The sequence below is a fragment of the Conger conger genome, chromosome 4 (genome assembly GCF_963514075.1).
Source record: "Conger conger chromosome 4, fConCon1.1, whole genome shotgun sequence".
In the NCBI taxonomy this organism is placed as follows: Eukaryota; Metazoa; Chordata; class Actinopteri; order Anguilliformes; family Congridae; genus Conger; species Conger conger.
The window spans coordinates 15152463-15172646 of NC_083763.1; the positions used below are offsets into that span (position 1 = coordinate 15152463).

Below are 20184 nucleotides of genomic sequence, written 5' to 3' on the forward strand. Positions count from 1 at the left end.
ACTGAGTAAAACCCACAAAACAGGATTTCAGAGTTAGCTGGATAACTGCACTGAATAAAACCCACAAAGCAGGATTACAGAGTTAGCTGGATAACTGCACTGAGTAAAACCTAGAACGCTCTCAAATCTGTAAAATCTGTAACATTATAGATTTTACGCAGATTTTACGCAGTTATTCCAGCTAATCTAGTAATCCTACTTTGTGATACACACCCCTGGCCAGTTTACAGGGAGTTGCTGTGGTGTCTGCTTTTGCCTTCCAGTTTTGAGTCAGGTATATTTAAAGTCCACCAGGTGAATATGTGAAAACTGTTTAAAACGAAAATCGGAATAGAGAAGAAAGAAAAAAGAAAAAATCTCTGTACCAACAAACTCCTTGGAAGGATGACACAAAGACGGCCCTTACTGAGCAACAATAACAAACAATACCAAGCATCTTCGGTTTGCTAAACCTCGCTGGATTTATGACTGGAAGAGAGTGCTATGGTCAGATGAGACCAAAATGGAATGTTTTGGCCATACATGCCATCGACATGCTTGGCAGAAAAATGTAATGCACTCAAGAAGCATCTCATACCTACTGCCAAATATGGCGGTGGGTCATTGATGGTTGGTGATGTTTTGATGCCAGTGGTCCAGGGCCACTATTTAAGAGCAATGGCACAATTAATTCAACAAAGTACCATAAAATCTTGGCAGAAAATCTGGTTTACTAGGAAGCTGAGACTTGGTCGTAGATAGATTGTCCAGCAGGACAATGACTGCAAACATGGGAAATAAATCTTTTATTTGAAAAATGTAAGACTTTGGTTGATTCCATTGAATCATTAATCATTAATGTTGGAATGTAAAGCTCATGTCAATAACTATTGTGTTTTTAGTTTACAGCATTTGTGCATATTCATCAAGGGCTCCAATAATTCTGGAGCCCACATGACATACCTTTACCACTGCAATCTACATGCGTATGCCTCTACTGGAGATCCTTAACGGTCACATAGGTGGATATAGAAACGGTTCAAAACCTGTAATCTTGAATCAAGAATGACCATTAGCTCAATATTGTTCCATATATATATTTCCCCACTATTCCACTCTTTTGTCACAATGTAGCCCATTTATAACTTTTTTAACAACAAATCCCTGCCCACTGAATTCAAACAGTTCTCATCACTATTGAGCTATTATATATATATATATATATATATATATATATATATATATATATATATATATATATATATATATGCATAGTGCTGCATGATATCGATTTCTCCAGATGGACTCTCCTGGGGTAATTTGTCATCTGTATTTGAACCTAGTTATAGAAGTCGGGGGCAACTGTGATATTTAGGTCCTCGCTTGAACGTTCAGTTCGGCAGATGTTAGTGACCGCAAAACCAGGAAATCGCGCAGTTTAACAACGTCCTGCGTTCATGACACAGGTATGCTGGCTTTCGGTTCATCCTAACAATTATTTGATTTACCCACGATAGCAGCAAGGAGAACGGCATAAAAGACAGCACACGCTACAGTAAGTACAAATTAAAGTTACAATAAATTAATTTGAGTTTAATGTTTAAACGCTAAATGAGACATAACAGTATGAACCCTTTGTGTGCATCGGTTTTTAAATTTTGGGAAAACAACTATATTTCAAATTTGAAATTGGTTAATCGATAATACAATACATGTTTTCAGGTCATTCTGCATTTTGAAAGTAACCCGTTTGTATTCAGAGATGCTATCTGACGTGCTTGGCCACTTTGCTGACGCTACTGTAACATTTCAAGACTGAAATACAAACATACATTTAATGGCTTTTCGCGTCGTCTATAGCTCACGGAACACCGAACTCTGTACATGTACCCTCGGTTCAATATCCCAAGACATAAACTACTTATGTTACACCTAACACTTTACTGTGAAATTTGTTGTGTCAGCCTCAATTTCCCCCCTGATATTTATATTATCGGTTTGTCGGTCTACGTGCCCAGCTGTTGTTTCATCTCGTGGGAACAAGAGGTTATTTGTGCGAATACGATCAGCATCTTGTGCGTACAGTGTATAGATATTGTTCCCACAAGATAAAAAAATAAATAATAATAATAATAATAATAATAATAATAATAATAATAATAATAATAATAATAATAATAATAATAATAATTCTATCATAATCAATCGTAAATCGCGACCACCAATTTCACATAAATCGGTGTATATGTAAAATTCATATGTGTTTATCTTCATTTGGTAGAATACTATCTTGGTTTTCATAATACTATCTTGGTTAATGCCTAATTCAGAGTAAAAATATAGTTTTTAAACGCAAGATGTCAAAATGAAAGTAACACCGGAGTGTCAGTTTGCATTGTTTGGAGGCAGCAAGGTAGTGAGTCACCTGTTGTTCTCACCGAGAACTTAATTCGGAACATTTTTACTTTATTACACCGCAAGGGCGTAGTAATAAAGGCGTTTTCCATTTAATGTCATCTAGAGCCTTAATTTATAGATTGTTATGGTGGTCAACAGACACACAGACACAAGGGTGTAGCACATTAATGAATCCTTTACTCAAATTTGCCAGCTGAATGGGACATTGAAGAGCACATTTTTGTTTTAAGGCAGGCACTGTTGCCTATTCAAACCAATGATCTGTAAATATCTACATTTAAAATTCATACACACATATATATATATATATATAAATATATATAATATTGTTATTATTATTATAGGTGTTATAAGATGTTGAAGATTGGTGCAATTAATTGAAAACTAATACAAAATTGAATTTCTAATTTTTATTCAAAATACAGTGGTGTCATTTTCCATGTTCATTCTCCTTCGCTTGAATACTAAAAAAAATTGTTTAATTCAACAAACATAGGATAACTGTTACCCACATCAATAAGCCAGTTCCCGCCAGAAATTATAGTTTGTTGCTGGAGATTGCATTTCTTCAAGCTAACAGCAAGCCTTAACATGATGCTGCTGTCCACAATCTTGGTAGCACTTTGTACCAAGTTATGTAGAAAAAAAAGAAAAACATTTTTTTTTTTCATGAGCCAACTGTTGTGATTATTTGGTCGGATGTGAAATAGTTCGGATGTCGCCCTGCTTGCGCCAGCACAGGGGACATGTATCCACCACTAGTCATGGTCTTTCTCAAAATGGAGCCACTCTAAACCAGGTGGCCTGCATGAAGCTCTATGATATTCTAGCTCTCAAAAAATAAGTAGGCCTAAATGATCCCATGTACTCACTACTTTATTTTGTAAGCGGCTGCTTCCCCATGTTCTGTTCAGAATGCAATGAGTCCAAGTGACAAAAATTATTTAGGCTACAACACCTACCCCATTATTTCTTCACAACTACCTTAATTATATTGACTGCAACACAATGAATGCAATACCCTCCTCCTTCCATGGCTTTTCCTAAAAAACTTGACTCACTAAAGAAATGCAGACAATTTGTGCCATTTTCAGGAGTGACAGTGTAGGGCAGGCTATGCAATTCAGCAACATAATGGCTGACGCATTGAAGCTTTTAGCACATAGTAGATGATTCGATAATCGTCGCACAGCACATTTGTTGTCATGGATAATCTAGCCAACTAGAATTATATTTAAAACAGGAGCTGAACTATAAACCTTATCAACCTTACAAACCTTATAAATCTTATCCTTCTCAAAAATACCCTACTAAACCAACTGTGTCCGTGTGAATTAATAGGCTAACTAGGTAGAATGCGTCTTTTAGTTTAAAATAACAGATTTCACAGGACTGTTGACAACACTAAATCAAACTACGACTAGCTGCTGTACAGTCATTCATGGACAACAAGCTGACAATACAATATTGCTCAAATGCGTAACGTAAACTCACCATGTTCCAAACACCAAGTTAGCCTACTATGTTCTGAACAGCGCAAGTTTGAAAATGAATATGAATACATTTTTATTCCAGATCAGCTTTGATCTAATTCCTACCAGTTTCATAAAAACTTGGCAAGAGTCACATTTGTGATCCATTTCAGCATACAGTGACATGGTAATGGTGATCCACTGTAACATTGTGGTGGGGAAGCTGTTGCTAACAAGAAACTATGAACCTGGCAGGATACGGGTCAGCTTGCATAACAGAGTGAATAGCTAGGTGTTCAGTAAGCCAACACCGGCTACTGAACCCAGGGATGTCGTGTAGTTATTTGTCATTTTCTCGATAAATATTGGTCCAATTCACATCAATCAAAGTGTTTAGTGTTTGTAACCACTCCCGAGGTTCACATATGATTAAAACCAATCAAGTTTCAATATGGAGTCAGATAACAAAGGTGAATGTATTGGCCCTATTGTGGATATTCTTGGGTCAGCCTGGACGAGTAGAGAGCGGAAGGCAGAGTGGTACTACTGTCTTTGTAAAGTGGTTAATTTATTGGCTGATCTAGTCTCTCCACATAGCGGTTATTATTATTTAACCCTACTAATATTCTTTCCGCAACACCAGAAGGACAAGCACGCAGATACCTTTGGCCCACTCTAAATTCCGTTGGGTTAGTGTGGGATTTTAAAACTATAAGAATTGATGCTGGTTTGAAGGCAAAGGTTGGTCACACCAAATATTGATTTCATTTAAATTTTTCTTCTGTTCACTCACTTTGCATTTTATTAATTGATTAAAAATAAAACTATTAACATTTCTATTTTTGAAAGCATTCTTACTTTCCAGCATTTTTCCCACACCTGCCTAAAACTTTTGCACAATACTGTATGTGCTCCAACACTTTAATATTGTGACAGATTTGTGTTCATGGTACATTCTGCTGTGCAAGTCTACCCAAACTTACTTCATAAACAATCTGCTGTATGATCTTCAGTGGAGTCCATAAGTATTTGGACAGCGGTACAATGTCTGTCTGTTCTTTTGGCCCTGTACTCCAGCACATTGGATTTTAAATGTAACAATGAATATGAAGTGCACACTGTCACCTTAAATTTGAGGTGTTCGAGAAAAAATGTATAAAAAACCCTTTCCCTCTTGTGCACCCTGTATTATATATTTTTTAAATTGCATTTACGATGACTATTGTTTTTTGTTTAGAACAGCTCTTTTGGATTTGATGTTTTTAACTTGTTGAAGAACCTATGCACTTGTAAATCATTTTGGATTAAAAGCGTCTGCTAAATTACTAAAATGTAAAATGTAATAATGAAGGAAAACCTCAAAACACCCATTCGACAGATCATAAGCACCCTTCAGGAGCCAGACATGGACGTATCAGTGAATACTATTCCACAGAAGACTTGACAAATAGGTCTACACTGCAAGATGCAAACCACTATTTGGCTGCAAAAATGGCTAGAATGGCTAGGTTACAGTTGGCCAAGTAATACTTAAAAGAAACCATTGAGTACACCTGACTAATCAAACAGCTGAGAAGCCAACTGTCCGATTACTTTTGGTCCTCTAAAATTGGGGGGGGCGACTATGTATTAAAAGTGAAGCCATTGCTCCAAAGATCACCCAATATGGAAGTAAATACCCTCATATTAAAAATGACTTGTCTACACTTTAACTCCATATTCGTGATTTCATTTCAAATCCAATGAATTGCGAGAACAGGCCCAAAAGAACATAAATTGTACCCGTTTCCACATACCTATGGACTTCAGCGCATATAAAAAAAGACCTAATTCATTATGTTCTCGTTTTATTTCCAGACTGGGAGATGGACCATAGCTGCGGCAAACTAAACATCACAGAGGAGGTTAAGACGGCGCAGATGGTGCTCTCCGTTCCGACCTTCGTCCTGGGGCTCATGGGTAACGTGGCGGTGCTGGCGATGTTCTTCTGCAGACGAGGACAATCCTGGACCTACATGATGGTGTACATCACAAACATGGCGTTAGCCGACTGCACCGTCCTGGTCTTTCTGCCATTCAGAATGTACTTCTACCGGAACGAATTGCCATTGGAAATGAGTGACTTCTGCTTGGTTCTGGTCTCACTTTACTACGTGAACATGTACGTCAGCATCTACACCATCACGGCCATAAGTGTGGTGCGCTATTTGGGTATAAAGTACCCTTTCAAAGCCAAAGTGATCCTGTCTCCATGGAAGGCCCTCCTTGTGTGCGCATTCATATGGGTTCTTCATTGCTCCCTTAACACAGGCTTCCACTCCGTGGACGATCCAGGAAAGAACGTGACCCAGATCTCTTGTTTCCAAAAAAACAGTAAGGCGCCTTTGCCCATTTACTTCATACTAGCATTGGAGCTGTTGGGCTACGCTCTGCCCCTTATCACGATGAGCTTCTGTTCAGTCCAAGTCATCCGCGCCTTGTCGAAGCAGACCAGGGCAAGCTCTCAGACGGACAAGAAGATCCAGTGCATCCGCATCATGGCAGCAAACTGGGTCGTCTTTGTCGTATGTTTTACCCCGATTCATTTGGCGTTCCTTTTCAAGTATATTGTAGAGTCGCATTGGAAGGACAACTGTGATCTATTAAATGGGGCACATAATTTTTTGCACTTTTCCTTCGTGATAGCGAACATGAATTGCTGCCTGGATGCGTTCAGCTATTACTTCGCCACCAAAGATTCTTGGAAGAGGCTCTCAGCATGCTGTCAATCAGAAGCAGGGATTTCACAAAACGCAATTATTTAACAGACATCTTACCCAATCAATGCGGTTTTGCAAAGGCACGTGTTGGTCCTGATATCCATAAGGCAGCGTGTGGCTTCAAGTACCAAAAACACAGTTTAAATGTCCATTCTCCAGCACCTCTCATGAGCCTTACCAGAACAATGTTTCAGTGGCTGTCTTTAAGGCTCACTGACCTCAACGAACCTCCATACCTCACTAACTGAACGCCGTCTGTGCTTGGATTAGCGGAGGCCAAAAGGTGTGGCGTGCTGATGCATACGACCGTATCGTTGTGATGCCACTACTTCACAGAATTCCAAACGGCTTGTTTACAGTTTTTTACAATCGTTTTCACACTTGTCTCAATACCATGTCCACTTTTTCAAAACACTTAACGCATTCACCATATCATTAGACTATGTGAACTAAACTGTGGATATTTTTGCATTGCTTTCATACTAAAGGCATTCAATCACCACTTCTTCCAAAATTCATGAATACCTCTCTCAGTCAATGTTCACTACCAGCAAAAGTTTGTCCAAATACCGCAAATTTTGCAGACATTTAGATACTCTGTTCAAAACAGTTAACTTTCAGTTCAAAACCCAATAAAATTCTGATCATTGTGGAAGGAAATATGCTGCATTTTGGCAGAAAAATGAAACTATATGCTTGAAATACGTAAGACAGATGATTCTGATTTGAGCAGAAATTTTTTTGTTTGCAGCCTTGTTACCATCTGTGCAAAAGTGATCATACTTGCATTGAAATGTGCACGTATATAGGGTAAATATAGATGTAGTTGTTACTGAAGAGATTTTTCCGCTATTACTGCTGTATATGTACTGCTGAAACACCTGGCTGTCATTTCAGTGAACAACCTGCCCAGGTGTTTGTTGTTTGTGCCCCGTTACCACATACACAAAAGGGGCCATCTTTGGATTGGCATTTGAATTCTTTAGCCTTGGTGGGGAAAATGGATGCAGCCAGAGGCAGAGGAAGAAGACGTTGCGGAAGAGCAAGAACAGTTGTGTCTGATGAAATCAGAGCCACAGTCATTGGTAAATCATGGTCTGTCCCTGAGGGAAGCAGGTTGAGGGTTCAACCAAACTTGCCTAGATCCACAGTGGCTTCAATAGTGAGGATTTTCAGGCAAACCAACAGGTACTATACAGTATTTGCAGCATTCTGACTGAAGGAGTTCAATTGATGTGTATATTACAGCAGTACTGTGATTTGAAAAGTCTCCAGAAAAAGCAGATGTATCAGTGCACATTTGTCTGTGACACACTACAGGACCCAGCGGTTACCTCACACAGTCACACAGGGGGAAGGGGAAGAATGTTTATGCCTCAACAGGAGGATACAATAGTCGGAATGGTCATTGTCAACAACAGCATCAGGCTAAGAGAAATATGCAACAACATAATCGCAGAACATATTGTATTTCCAAACACTGACAGTGTAAGCACTACAACCATTTCAAGAGTGCTACAGAAACATCAGATCAGGATGAAACGGTTGTACACTGTCCCCTTTGACAGGAACTCTGAGGGTGTCAAGGTACTCAGATACCAATATATGTGAAGGTGTAGGACCACCACCCACAAGAAAAGTCACTTCCAGATGTAATGCCGGCTGGGTGTATGGACATAACAGTGGAACACATCCAGGGCTGGAAAAGCCACACAAAGATATGTTTTCCTCGGTGTATAGAAAGAGATAACATTTGGAGTGATGTTGATGAAAATCTATGGCCAAATGCAGAGGACAGGATGGATGGGCCAGGCCAACAGTAGACTTCTGATACTGATAGGCAGACAATATATGTGCGAATTACTGTATATAGTGAAAATATTGCTTTTTGGTATGTATTTGTTATTGATTGTAATGTATTTTGAGTAATTGATTGTATTGTATTTTTCTTTTCTGAAGAATACTGTTGCTTTTGTGATTTGTTTCTTTATCATATATTGTTTTACATTACACATTAAAAATAGTTATTCTGGGTTTCCAATATAGTAAAACATTCATTCATTTACAGTTTACTGTAAATTTACCACACTCAGTCATGACATCTATTGTGAGAGGCAAACCAACAGATCAGAAGTTTCTTTAGCTGCTTGGCTTGAAATATTTGTGGATGCAAAAATAGAGGAAAGGGAAACACATAATATATCTTTTTAGCAATGCTCCAAGTTGTTTGTGTTTTGTAGTTCATTGAACATTGAGTGAAAAAGTAGTCTTATGGGAGAAAGCAGGTGCTATAGTTATGGCAGCATGAGTCACTTTTGGGTGAAATATTAAGTGTTTTGGTGGTTGAAGTGCCTTTTGCACCAAAGGTTAACTGATTTGCTCAGGTGTGTGTTTCAAAAGCACACTGTGTGAAGAGTTTTGAAAAAGTGGACATGGTATTGAGACAAGTGTGAAAACGATTGTAAAAAACTGTAAATGCACATTTTCTTCGGATTGTGTGGATTTATTTGAGGACTGTTCATTGTGATACCTTCACAGTGATAACACATTTAACTGCTTAAGAATCCACATTACAAGGGAAATGTCATTTTCCATAATATGGGACCTATAATTGAGTACTCTGTAAAGCATGCTGAACTACAAAATGGGTTTACACCAATAAACATATTACTATTACCAAGATAAGGAGAGTTATTTGAAAAGAGTTTATTGATTGTGACGTAGACAGTATTTACAGACATTTGCTCTTCTGATACAGAGAGCATGTATGTGGGTTAATTTGCCTGACTCCGCCAAGACTGCAGTCATTCATTAAACACTGTGGTAACAATGACCTCATTACACACACGGGGGACCTGGCGGGCCTGGGTGTTTCAGGTTCTCCTGCCTTGAATTAAAAGGCAATTCCCAAAACTGCTATAATTAATTTGGCCGGAGCTTCCCAAACAGTGGGACACAACTGCGGTCATTCAGCATGACGGTAGAGGATGCCAAGCAAAGTCCGTGCGGCATTGTGGGTACCCACAATCCTCCAGTCTCGGCATCCACATTCGCAGCACCAGACCTGGGCACCAGAGTTCAACTACAAACTCCCGTAGCCTAGGGAACATCTTTGGAGGGGGCAGAGGGGTCGGTAGGAGTCGTTGGGAGTAGGGTGCGGTTATTTCTTTTTTGGGTGACCCTTACCCCCCTTCATTCCCTTCCCTCCGCCTCTTCCTCCTTTTCCTCCCTTTCCCCCCTTCTGCTCCTTCCGCTGCAGACCCCTCATGTCCTTCTTCATCCTCCCGTGCACCACGCGGAACACGCCCTTCACCCCCGCTGGCCCCCGCACCCTCCGGCCCGCCCCCTTCTTGGCCACCACACAGGTCACCTCCCGATCCTCCTCGGCCGCGCCCGCCTTCTTGTAGATGCTGAGGGGAACAGAGGGGGGAGACAGGGTTACTGTGTGTTTGTGTGTGTGTGTGTGTGTGCGCGCAGTGAGCGTGAGAGAGAGAGAGAGACAGCGAGTGAGAGAGAGAGAGGGCATGTGAACAGGACCATGGTCCTCAGTTCACTGGCTGCTATACAATTGTGTGTGTGAGTGAGTGTGTGTCTCCACCCGCCTTCTTGTAGATGCTGAGAGGAACAGAGGAGCGATGGAGATTTACGGGGGGGGGGAGGAGGGGGTGACTGTGTGTGTGTGTGTGTTTGTAATGTATACACATGTATGTGGATGTATGCATGATGCATGTGTGTGCGTGTGTGTGGTGTGTATGCATGCACCTCTTCAGCTGGGCCATCCTCTCCCTCTCTGAGATGTCCACTGTGTTCACCACTGCCTCCGCCTTCTTCTTTGCCTGCTCCATCTTCTTCAGCATCGGAGAAACGAACGAAGATGCAAATCAGACAAGTGTTGATAAGTCAGCGAATGAGCAGGAAGGCTGTACAAGGTTCTATGTGAGTTGATGAAAACCGCAGGGAAGCTGAGGACCGCAGGGACCCAGTAACCATCAGTTTTATCTCACAGAACCATTTAACACTGCCTCTGACATTTCCTTATTTGTCACCACATCAGGTACGATAACGGGGTTAATTGCCTTTACGCGGCTATTCTTACTAGGCTTTAAAAAACCGTGTTGTATCAGTTCATATACATATCATGAAGCCCTATCAAAGACCATTTCAAATGATGTTATTTTTTACAATAGCAGGCGATCCAAATTTTGTAAGTGTAACATGGGCCTTTTGCACAAACACTTTCATACATACTAGCTCTCTATTCCTTTTCTTTCGTTCCCTCGCTCTCTGCACAACATCTCACACTATCTCTCACTGATCATCTCTCTGATTCTATCTACTTTCCTGTGTTCAACCGCCCTCCCACATACAACACAAACAGGCACAAAGTTCACACATGTACACACACACACACACACACAGACTCTCTCACAATCTCTCTGATTCTATCTGGCTTCATCTCTTCTCTCTCCTTCCCTCACACGCACCCTTCTCTTCTTGCGGGCCTTGGCCTCAGCCACCCTCTTGATTGGCCGGGCGTTGATCTCTCTCCAGTGCTGCTTGTACTCCTCCACCATCTCCTTGGTAACGGGCACAGGCTTCCGTCTGTGCTTCTTCTCATCACTCCGGCACCTCTGTGACATCATCAGAGCCGGCAAACCTGACACACACACAAAAAACTCACTAAACTCACTAAAGCAGCCCATGATCTCACAACACACACAGACACAGACACACACACACACATGCTCACTAAAACAACCTAAGATCTCACAGAACACACACACACACACACACACACAGAGCAATACAGACTCAATATCTCACAGAACACACACACATTCTGTCACTAATACAGACCCAAGATCTCAGACACTAGTATTTCGTATTGGAATTAAATTACAGTTTTTTACAATCGTTTTCACTCTTGTCTCAATACCATGTCCACTTTTTCAAAACACTTAACGCATTCACCATATCATTAGACTATGTGAACTAAACTGTGGATATTTTTGCATTGCTTTCATACTAAAGGCATTCAATCACCACTTCTTCCAAAATTCATGAATACCTCTCTCAGTCAGTGTTCACTACCAGCAAATGTTTGTACAAATACAGCAAATTTTGCAGACATTTAGATACTCTGTTCAAAACAGTTAACTTTCAGTTCAAAACCCAATACAATTCTGATCATTGTGGAAGGAAATATGCTGCATTTTGGCAGAAAAATGAAACTATATGCTTGAAATACGTAAGACAGATCATTCTGATTTGAGCAGAAAGTTGATTCAGTTTAGTCATTTTTTTTGTTTGCAGCCCTGTTACCATCTATACAAAAGTGATCATACTTGCATTGAAATGTGCATGTATATAGGGTAAATATAGATGTAGTTGTCACTGAAGAGATTTTTCCACTATTACTGCTGTATATGTACTGTTGAACACCTGGCTGTCATTTCAGTGAACAACCTACCCAGGTGTTTGTTGTTTGTGCCCCGTTACCACATATACAAAAGGGGCCACCTTTGGATTGGCATTTGCATGCTTTAGCCTTGGTGGGGAAAATGGATGCAGCCAGAGGTAGAGGAAGAAGACATCGTGGAAGAGCAAGAACAGTTGTGTCTGATGAAATCAGAGCCACAGTAATTGATCATGTGGTAAATCATGGTCTGTCCCTGAGGGAATCAGGTTGAGGGTTCAACCAAACTTGCCTAGATCCACAGTCGCTTCAATAGTGAGGATTTTCAGGCAAACCAACAGGTACTATACAGTATTTACAGCATTCTGACTGAAGGAATTCAATTGATGAGTATATTACAGCAGTACTGTGATTTGAGAAGTCTCCAGAAAAAGCAGATGTATCAGTGCACATTTGTCTTTGACTCACTACAGGACCCAGAGGTTACCTCACACAGTCACACAGGGGGAAGGGGAAGAATGTTTACGCCTCAACAGGAGGATACAATAGTTGGGATGGTCATTGTCAACAATAGCATCAGGCTAAGAGAAATACGCAACAACATAATCGCAGAACATATTTCCAAACATTGACAGTGTAAGCACTACAACCATTTCAAGAGTGCTACAGAAACCTCAGATCAGGATGAAACAGTTGTACACTGTCCCCTTTGACAGGAACTCTGAGGGTGTCAAGGAACTCAGGTACCAATATGAAGTTTATGAAGGTATATGTGAAGGTTTAGGACCACCACCCACATGAACAGATTTCACGTCTAGATGCAATGGCTGCTGGGTGTATGGACATAACAGTGGAACACATCCAGGGCTGGAAAAGGCAAGCAAAGAGATGTTTTCTTTGGTGTATAGCAAGAGATAACATTTGGAGTGATGTTGATGAAAATCTATGGCCAAATGCAGAGGACAGGATGGATGGGCCAGGCCAACAGTAGACTTCTGATACTGATAGGCAGACAATATATGTGCGAATTACTGTATATAGTGGAAATATTGCTATTTGGTATGTATTTGTTATTGATTGTAATGTATTTTGAGTAATTGATTGTATTGTATTTTTCTTTTCTGAATTACAGTATATTGCACTCTGAGAATAAACGTCAAAATACTGTAAACCCTCTGAAGAATACTGTTGCTTTTGTGATTTGTTCCTTTATCATATATTGTTTTACATTACACAGTAAAAATTGTTATTCTGGGTTTCCAATATAGTACAGTTTTTTACAATCGTTTTCACACTTGTCTCAATACCATGTCCACTTTTTCAAAACTCTTCACACAGTGTGCTTTTGAAACACACACCTGAGCACATCAGTTAACATTTGGTGCAAAATGCACTTCAACCGCCAAAACACTTAATATTTCACCCAAAAGTGACTCTTGCTGCCATAACTATAGCACATGCTTTCTCCCATAAGACTACTTTGTCACTCAATGTTCAATGAACTACAAAACACAAACAACTTGGAGCATTGCTAAATACATATATTATGTGTTTCCCTTTCCTCTATTTTTGCATCCACAAATATTTCAAGCCAAGCAGCTAAAGAAACTTTTGATCTGTTGGTTTTCCTCTCACAATAGATGTCATGACTGAGTGTGGTAAATTTACAGTAAACTGTAAATGAATGAATGTTTTACTATATTGGAAACCCAGAATAACTATTTTTAATGTGTAATGTAAAACAATATATGATAAAGAAACAAATCACAAAAGCAACAGTATTCTTCAGAGGGTTCACAGTATTTTGACATTTGTTCTCACAGTGCAATATACTGTAATTCAGAAAAGAAAAATACAATACAATCAATTACTCAAAATACATTACAATCAATAACAAATACATACCAAAAAGCTATATTTTCACTATATACAGTCATTCGCACATATATTGTCTGCCTATCAGTATCAGAAGTCTACTGTTGGCCTGGCCCATCCATCCTGTCCTCTGCATTTGGCCATAGATTTTCATCAACATCACTCCAAATGTTATCTCTTGCTATACACCGAAGAAAACATCTCTTTGCATGCCTTTTCCAGCCCTGGATGTGTTCCACTGTTATGTCCATACACCCAGCAGCCATTGCATCTAGACGTGAAATCTGTTCATGTGGGTGGTGGTCCTAAACCTTCACATATACCTTCATAAACTTCATATTGGTATCTGAGTTCCTTGACACCCTCAGAGTTCCTGTCAAAGGGGACAGTGTACAACTGTTTCATCCTGATCTGATGTTTCTGTAGCACTCTTGAAATGGTTGTAGTGCTTGCACTGTCAGTGTTTGGAAATATGTTGTCTGCGATTATGTTGTTGCATATTTCTCTTAGCCTGATGCTGTTGTTGACAATGACCATCCCAACTATTGTATCCTCCTGTTGAGGCATAAACATTCTTCCCCTTCCCCCTGTGTGACTGTGTGAGGTAACCGCTGGGTCCTGTAGTGAGTCAAAGACAAATGTGCACTGATACATCTGCTTTTTCTGGAGACTTCTCAAATCACAATACTGCTGTAATATACACATCAATTGAACTCCTTCAGTCAGAAGGCTGCAAATACTGTATAGTAACTGTTGGTTTGCCTGAAACTCCTCACTATTGAAGCCACTGTGGATCTAGGCAAGTTTGGTTGAACCCTCAACCTGCTTCCCTCAGGGACAGACCATGATTTACCACATGATCAATGACTGTGGCTCTGATTTCATCAGACACAACTGTTCTTGCTCTTCTGCAACGTCTTCTTCCTCTGCCTCTGGCTGCATCCATTTTCCCCACCAAGGCAAAAGAATTCAAATGCCAATCCAAAGATGGCCCCTTTTGTATATGTGGTAACGGGGCACAAACAACAAACACCTGGGTAGGTTGTTCACTGAAATGACAGCCAGGTGTTTCAACAGTACATATACAGCAGTAATAGTGGAAAAATCTCTTCAGTGACAACTACATCTATATTTACCCTATATACATGCACATTTCAATGCAAGTATGATCACTTTTGCATGGATGGTAACAGGGCTGCAAACAAAAAAATTTAATAAACTGAATCAACTTTCTGCTCAAATCAGAATCATCTGTCTTACGTATTTCAAGCATATAGTTTCATTTTTCTGCCAAAATGCAGCATATTTCCTTCCACAATGATCAGAATTGTATTGGGTTTTGAACTGAAAGTTAACTGTTTTGAACAGAGTATCTAAATGTCTGCAAAACTTTCTGTATTTGTACAAACTTTTGCTGGTAGTGAACATTGACTGAGAGAGGTATTCATGAATTTTGGAAGAAGTGGTGATTGAATGCCTTTAGTATGAAAGCAATGCAAAAATATCCACAGTTTAGTTCACATAGTCTAATGATATGGTGAATGTGTTAAGTGTTTTGAAAAAGTGGACATGGTATTGAGACAAGAGTGAAAACGATTGTAAAAAAACTGTAAAACATTCATTAATTTACAGTTTACTGTAAATTTACCACACTCAGTCATGACATCTATTATGAGAGGCAAACCAACAGATCAAAAGTTTCTTTAGCTGCTTGGCTTGAAATATTTGTGGATGCAAAAATAGAGGAAAGGGAAACACATAATATATGTATTTAGCAATGCTCCAAGTTGTTTGTGTTTTGCAGTTCATTGAACATCGAGTGACAAAGTAGTCTTATGGGAGAAAGCATATTCTATAGTTATGGCAGCATGAGTCACTTTTGGGTGAAATATTAAGTGTTTTGGTGGTTGAAGTGCATTTTGCACCAAAGGTTAACTGATGTGCTCAAGTGCGTGTTTCAAAAGCACACTGTGTGAAGAGTTTTGAAAAAGTGGACATGGTAATTAGACAAGTGTGAAAATGATTGTTAAAAACTGTAATGTCAATTTTGAATGAGTTGGAATTCTGCGGACGTGGTTTCCGTGTGGGCCTAGTTATTACCGTATAAGACGAGTATAACCGTCTTATTACTGTTCTATTACAACTCAGGACTGGGTCCATCTGTGTTTTTACTGTTCTATAACAATACTGATTACAATCCAAATATGCAAAAAGATATACATTTAATTTAGATTTTACATTTCACCAAAATGTGGTTATTTATAAAAATTAGGCGTATGAATCTGTGGTTCTTAAAGTGGGGGGAGATTGGGGGTGCGCAGAGAGGGTTAAAGGACATAAAAAGGTAATTAGAAACCACAAAAAAAAAGGCGTCCAAATAGAAGCAGAGTTAAATCGTTGTCGCTCTCCTGTTCTCCGGCCACCTGCTCCGCTTCCTGGGATGGCCCCGCCATTTCCCCTTCTGTTCCTGTTCCTGTTCGGCAGGGGCAGGCTCCTCCGGGGCCTTCCTCTTTCTGCCTTTTCCTGTGGAAGGAGAGAGAGCAGGGTTCCGTATTCAAACAGCATCTCTGAGCAACAGAACACAAATCAGTATTGTCTGCTAGGTCGTCATGGGAACAGTTAGGATATGGGGTGGAGTAAACCTGGTCTTACATCAGCATTCAGACTCAGGACCTGTACATACAGGCCCAGGACTTATGGGTAATGCGGTCCAGTGATCAGTAACAGAAGTAGAACAGTGAATATATTATCATGGTCCCTTCCATTGCAATGACTCCAGAACAAATTCGGTTAGCATATGGGCATGGGAACCTGACCTTATGTCAGCATTCAGACTCAGAACCTGTGCATGCAGGTCCAGATTATAGTTCATAGTTAATGCTATCCACTCATCAGTAACAGAAGTAGCATTTTACCATAGAGGTAGCAGCAGCACAGCCCCAATCCTGAATTTCTAGTGCCGCAAGTAAATTAAAGCTGAGGCTTGTGTTATCTTAAAAAACATTTGACCTCAACAGTACAACAAACAAAACATTAATCTTCTGTAGTAGGGCCCCAAAGAAAACCAGACTGTTTTATCTTTGCCAACACAGAGGCAGCAAGGTTTGATAAAGACACTGTTTCTCAAATACAACACTATCACCCTCATAATTTTGCTGCCTCTGGTGATTGCTTACTTCCGCTTTCATGTCATGTCAACTTATAATATGGCCGTTATACCTTGTATTTTATACCTAAATCTAGAACTTTGAATATGTATGCGTCTCGGAATTGTAGTTCCTCAACTTGTAGTTGTCTTGGCATGGTAGTTACAGACTTGGTCTATCTACCTTGTATATTGGACATGTGTTCATGGCCTTACAACCAATCATATACTGCATGAATTGTACCTTATCTGACAGGTTCGGTTGTTGTATGACCTTGATATGCACCGTTCTGTACGTCGGTTTGGATAAATGCGTCTGCCAAATAAAATGTAATATGGAGCATATTTGGTCGTCGTTTGTAGATTCAGAGAGAGTTATGGGAGTCTCTCGCAGGGTTGTTCCCAAACGCACCTGCAGTGAGTAGTGACGGATGATTGGCTTCACGCTATGCGAGACCGAGATGCTGGCACAGATATTGGAAAATAGCTGAGGCTGTAGTAATTAGCCGTAGTAAAGTACCAAGAACCGGTGGTACGTGCGCATGCACGTGCTGCAACACTGAGCCCCCGTTGCACTGTAAACCTGAGAACACATACAAAGGCCATGCACCGCTGCCGAAAAAAATCCTAGGGGAAGCACTGCAACGAACATATCAAAGAGAATTTACACAGCGTTTTCCGTCCAAGAGGATAATTGAAATGCAATTAATATGACAAATATAAAAGAGTTTAGGCAGTTTGGCATTTGCCTGGTTGTTTAGACAGGGCAGTCTGAGGCACAGTCTGAGGTCACCTGTAGCAACAGCCTGGGGTCACCTGTACCAAGAACCATGGGCTCAAAGGCTCAGAGAACCAGGTTCATACTCCCCGGCTGACAGATTCACCTGTGTCAGAACTGCCTTCATGGGGCTGATTCAGGTTTAACCTGAAAATGATGCCTGACAGGCAAATCTTATCCAAGCACGTACAAGTGCTAAAACAATAACGCCTGTCAATTAAGTCTTTATTTAGAAGCAGAGGGTGAAACACAGATGCAAAGAAAGGAATGGAAAGAGAGAGAAAGAGAAGAAATCAAGAGAGAAACATAAGGGAGAGACTTCATAGATTCAATTGTCCATTAAAACCCAAACCTCAACATGACCGTGTACTTGAATTTCTTCTTAATTTGCACAATTAAAATAATAAAAAAAGAACCAAACTATCCATAAATCATTGGCTCAACCTGTTAACTAATCACACAGCTTAAGAAAAACTTAAATCAGCTCTTCGACAACATTATACCCGATCGCCCTTTCGGCAATTCACAATTACCCGGTCTTGTCTGACTTGTTTGTCGAGTCGAAGGAATTTCTGATCGAATTCCCGTAACACCACAATACTATATGGAAAGGCAGATTAGAGGGCAAGTACGAATGGATTACACTTCCTCACCAGTTACTGTCAATCTCCCTGTATTGTGTACATTGCAGCATTTGTCCATTTCATCCTTATGAACTACTAAAAGAACATTTTGGTAATTGAAAAACCCAAATGGGAGAAGTGTGTGCATAGGGGAGATGTAAGAGATGAGGAAGGTTTTTTGGAGTGTGTGTTTTTTGGAGTGTGTGTTTTTTGGAATGTGTGTTTTTTGGAGATGGAATGTGTGTTTTGGGGGATGTCTCCCGTACCCTGGGAGAAGGCATCATGCTGCCAGTTGGCTCCTACATTGGGAGCGCCATCGTTCAGAACAACATCCACCTTCCAGGTGTGCAGCTCCTTCCTCAGAGCCTGGGGAGAGTTCACAACAGTGTGAGCCATGACACAGCTCTGCTCCACCAACCCAGAGGAATCACTCACAACAGTGTGAGCCATTACACAGCTCTGCTCCACCAACCCAGAGGAATCACTCACAACAGTGTGAGCCATGACACAGCTCTGCTCCACCAACCCAGAGGAATCACTCACAACAGTGTGAGCCATGACACAGCTCTGCTCCACCAACCCAGAGGAATCACTCACAACAGTGTGAGCCATGACACAGCTCTGCTCCACCAACCCAGAGGAATCACTCACAACAGTGTGAGCCATGACACAGCTCTGCTCCACCAACCCAGAGGAATCACTCACACCACTGCAAAGTCCATAGAAGAACCATGTTGAACCCTGAGGGGTAATTTATCCTTTGCATTTGAGTTGGTTTTATAACTATTGTTTTGTATTGCCACCCCTACCAAAATGCCCTGACATTGGTAGGCCTACATTAAAATAACTATAACATTCTCTCTCTTTTTCAGTATTTGTTTGTGTCTCTGAGGAACCGGGAGTCCTGCTACAAGCTCCTACTGTCCGTTTGTCCTCAGATGGAGGTACGTAGTTCAGTGTTCCCTCTGTCCTGAAATACCAAACCAAATCCTTTAGACCAGGGGTCTTCAGATCACAGTCCTTAAGGGCGAAGAACCGTTGGTTTTCCACCCTCAGGAGTCAGGTGTGAAGATAGTCTGGCCAATCAGTAGCACCAATTGTTCAGTTAATAATCCAGGAGAAAAGAAAACCAGGGCCGGATTTGGATTTTTGGGCCACGTTTGATGATCCTTAGTAACTCTCAGGCATATCCAGGAATGTATTTGTTGTTTTCTAAAGTATTTCAGTTACATCTATTGACTTTTTTTTGTCTGCTGCCCTCTGCAGGATGGCAGTACCAACAGCAGCCCGATCTTCTCCTCTGTGGAGAACAGCTTCGAGCAGAGCAAGCACACGGTGAGACTCCCCTTTCGCCTCCTCCCACGTTTACAAAGGAGACCTCAGACCTCAGACCTCAGACCGTCAGATCTCCAGAGATCTCAAAAACAACCCTCACCTACTCATTAAGCACGCCATGGGTATGCGAGTGTACAAATTCTCATAATTCGGCTCAGATCCTCAGAGGATTCTGATTTTGCACATGTCTCTTCTCTCTTCTTCGGCGGTGTTCTTACAGTTTATGCCTGACACGCCAGCCCTCACCTTAGACCAGGTTGGGCTGAGTTGAAGCGATTGATCCCTCCTTCCTCTCCAAAGAACTCCAGCCAGTCCAGTCTGGAGGACAGCTTTGATCAGCTGGACAGAGGAGACACCAGCCTCCTCCTAAACGCACAACCCCCC

General features: G+C 40.8%; 2 protein-coding genes across 2 annotated transcripts; one reads left to right on the forward strand and one right to left on the reverse strand.

Moving 5' to 3' along the window:
* The first annotated feature begins 1421 nt into the window (after window positions 1-1421).
* LOC133127711 (G-protein coupled receptor 55-like) lies at window positions 1422-7328 on the forward strand. Its single transcript, XM_061240797.1, has 2 exons — window positions 1422-1534; window positions 5727-7328. The coding sequence occupies exon 2, from the start codon at window positions 5735-5737 to the stop codon at window positions 6671-6673; it is 939 nt and encodes a 312-aa protein (XP_061096781.1). The 5' UTR covers window positions 1422-1534; window positions 5727-5734; the 3' UTR covers window positions 6674-7328.
* Window positions 7329-9788: 2460 nt separating this feature from the next.
* Window positions 9789-18861, reverse strand: LOC133126063 (pre-rRNA 2'-O-ribose RNA methyltransferase FTSJ3-like). The gene is made up of 4 exons (XM_061237866.1): window positions 18732-18861; window positions 11114-11285; window positions 10391-10486; window positions 9789-10038 (listed from the first exon to the last, which is right to left on the reverse strand). Exons 1-4 carry the CDS (start codon window positions 18859-18861, stop codon window positions 9789-9791), a joined length of 648 nt encoding a protein of 215 aa, XP_061093850.1.
* Between the last annotated feature and the right edge of the window lie 1323 nt (window positions 18862-20184).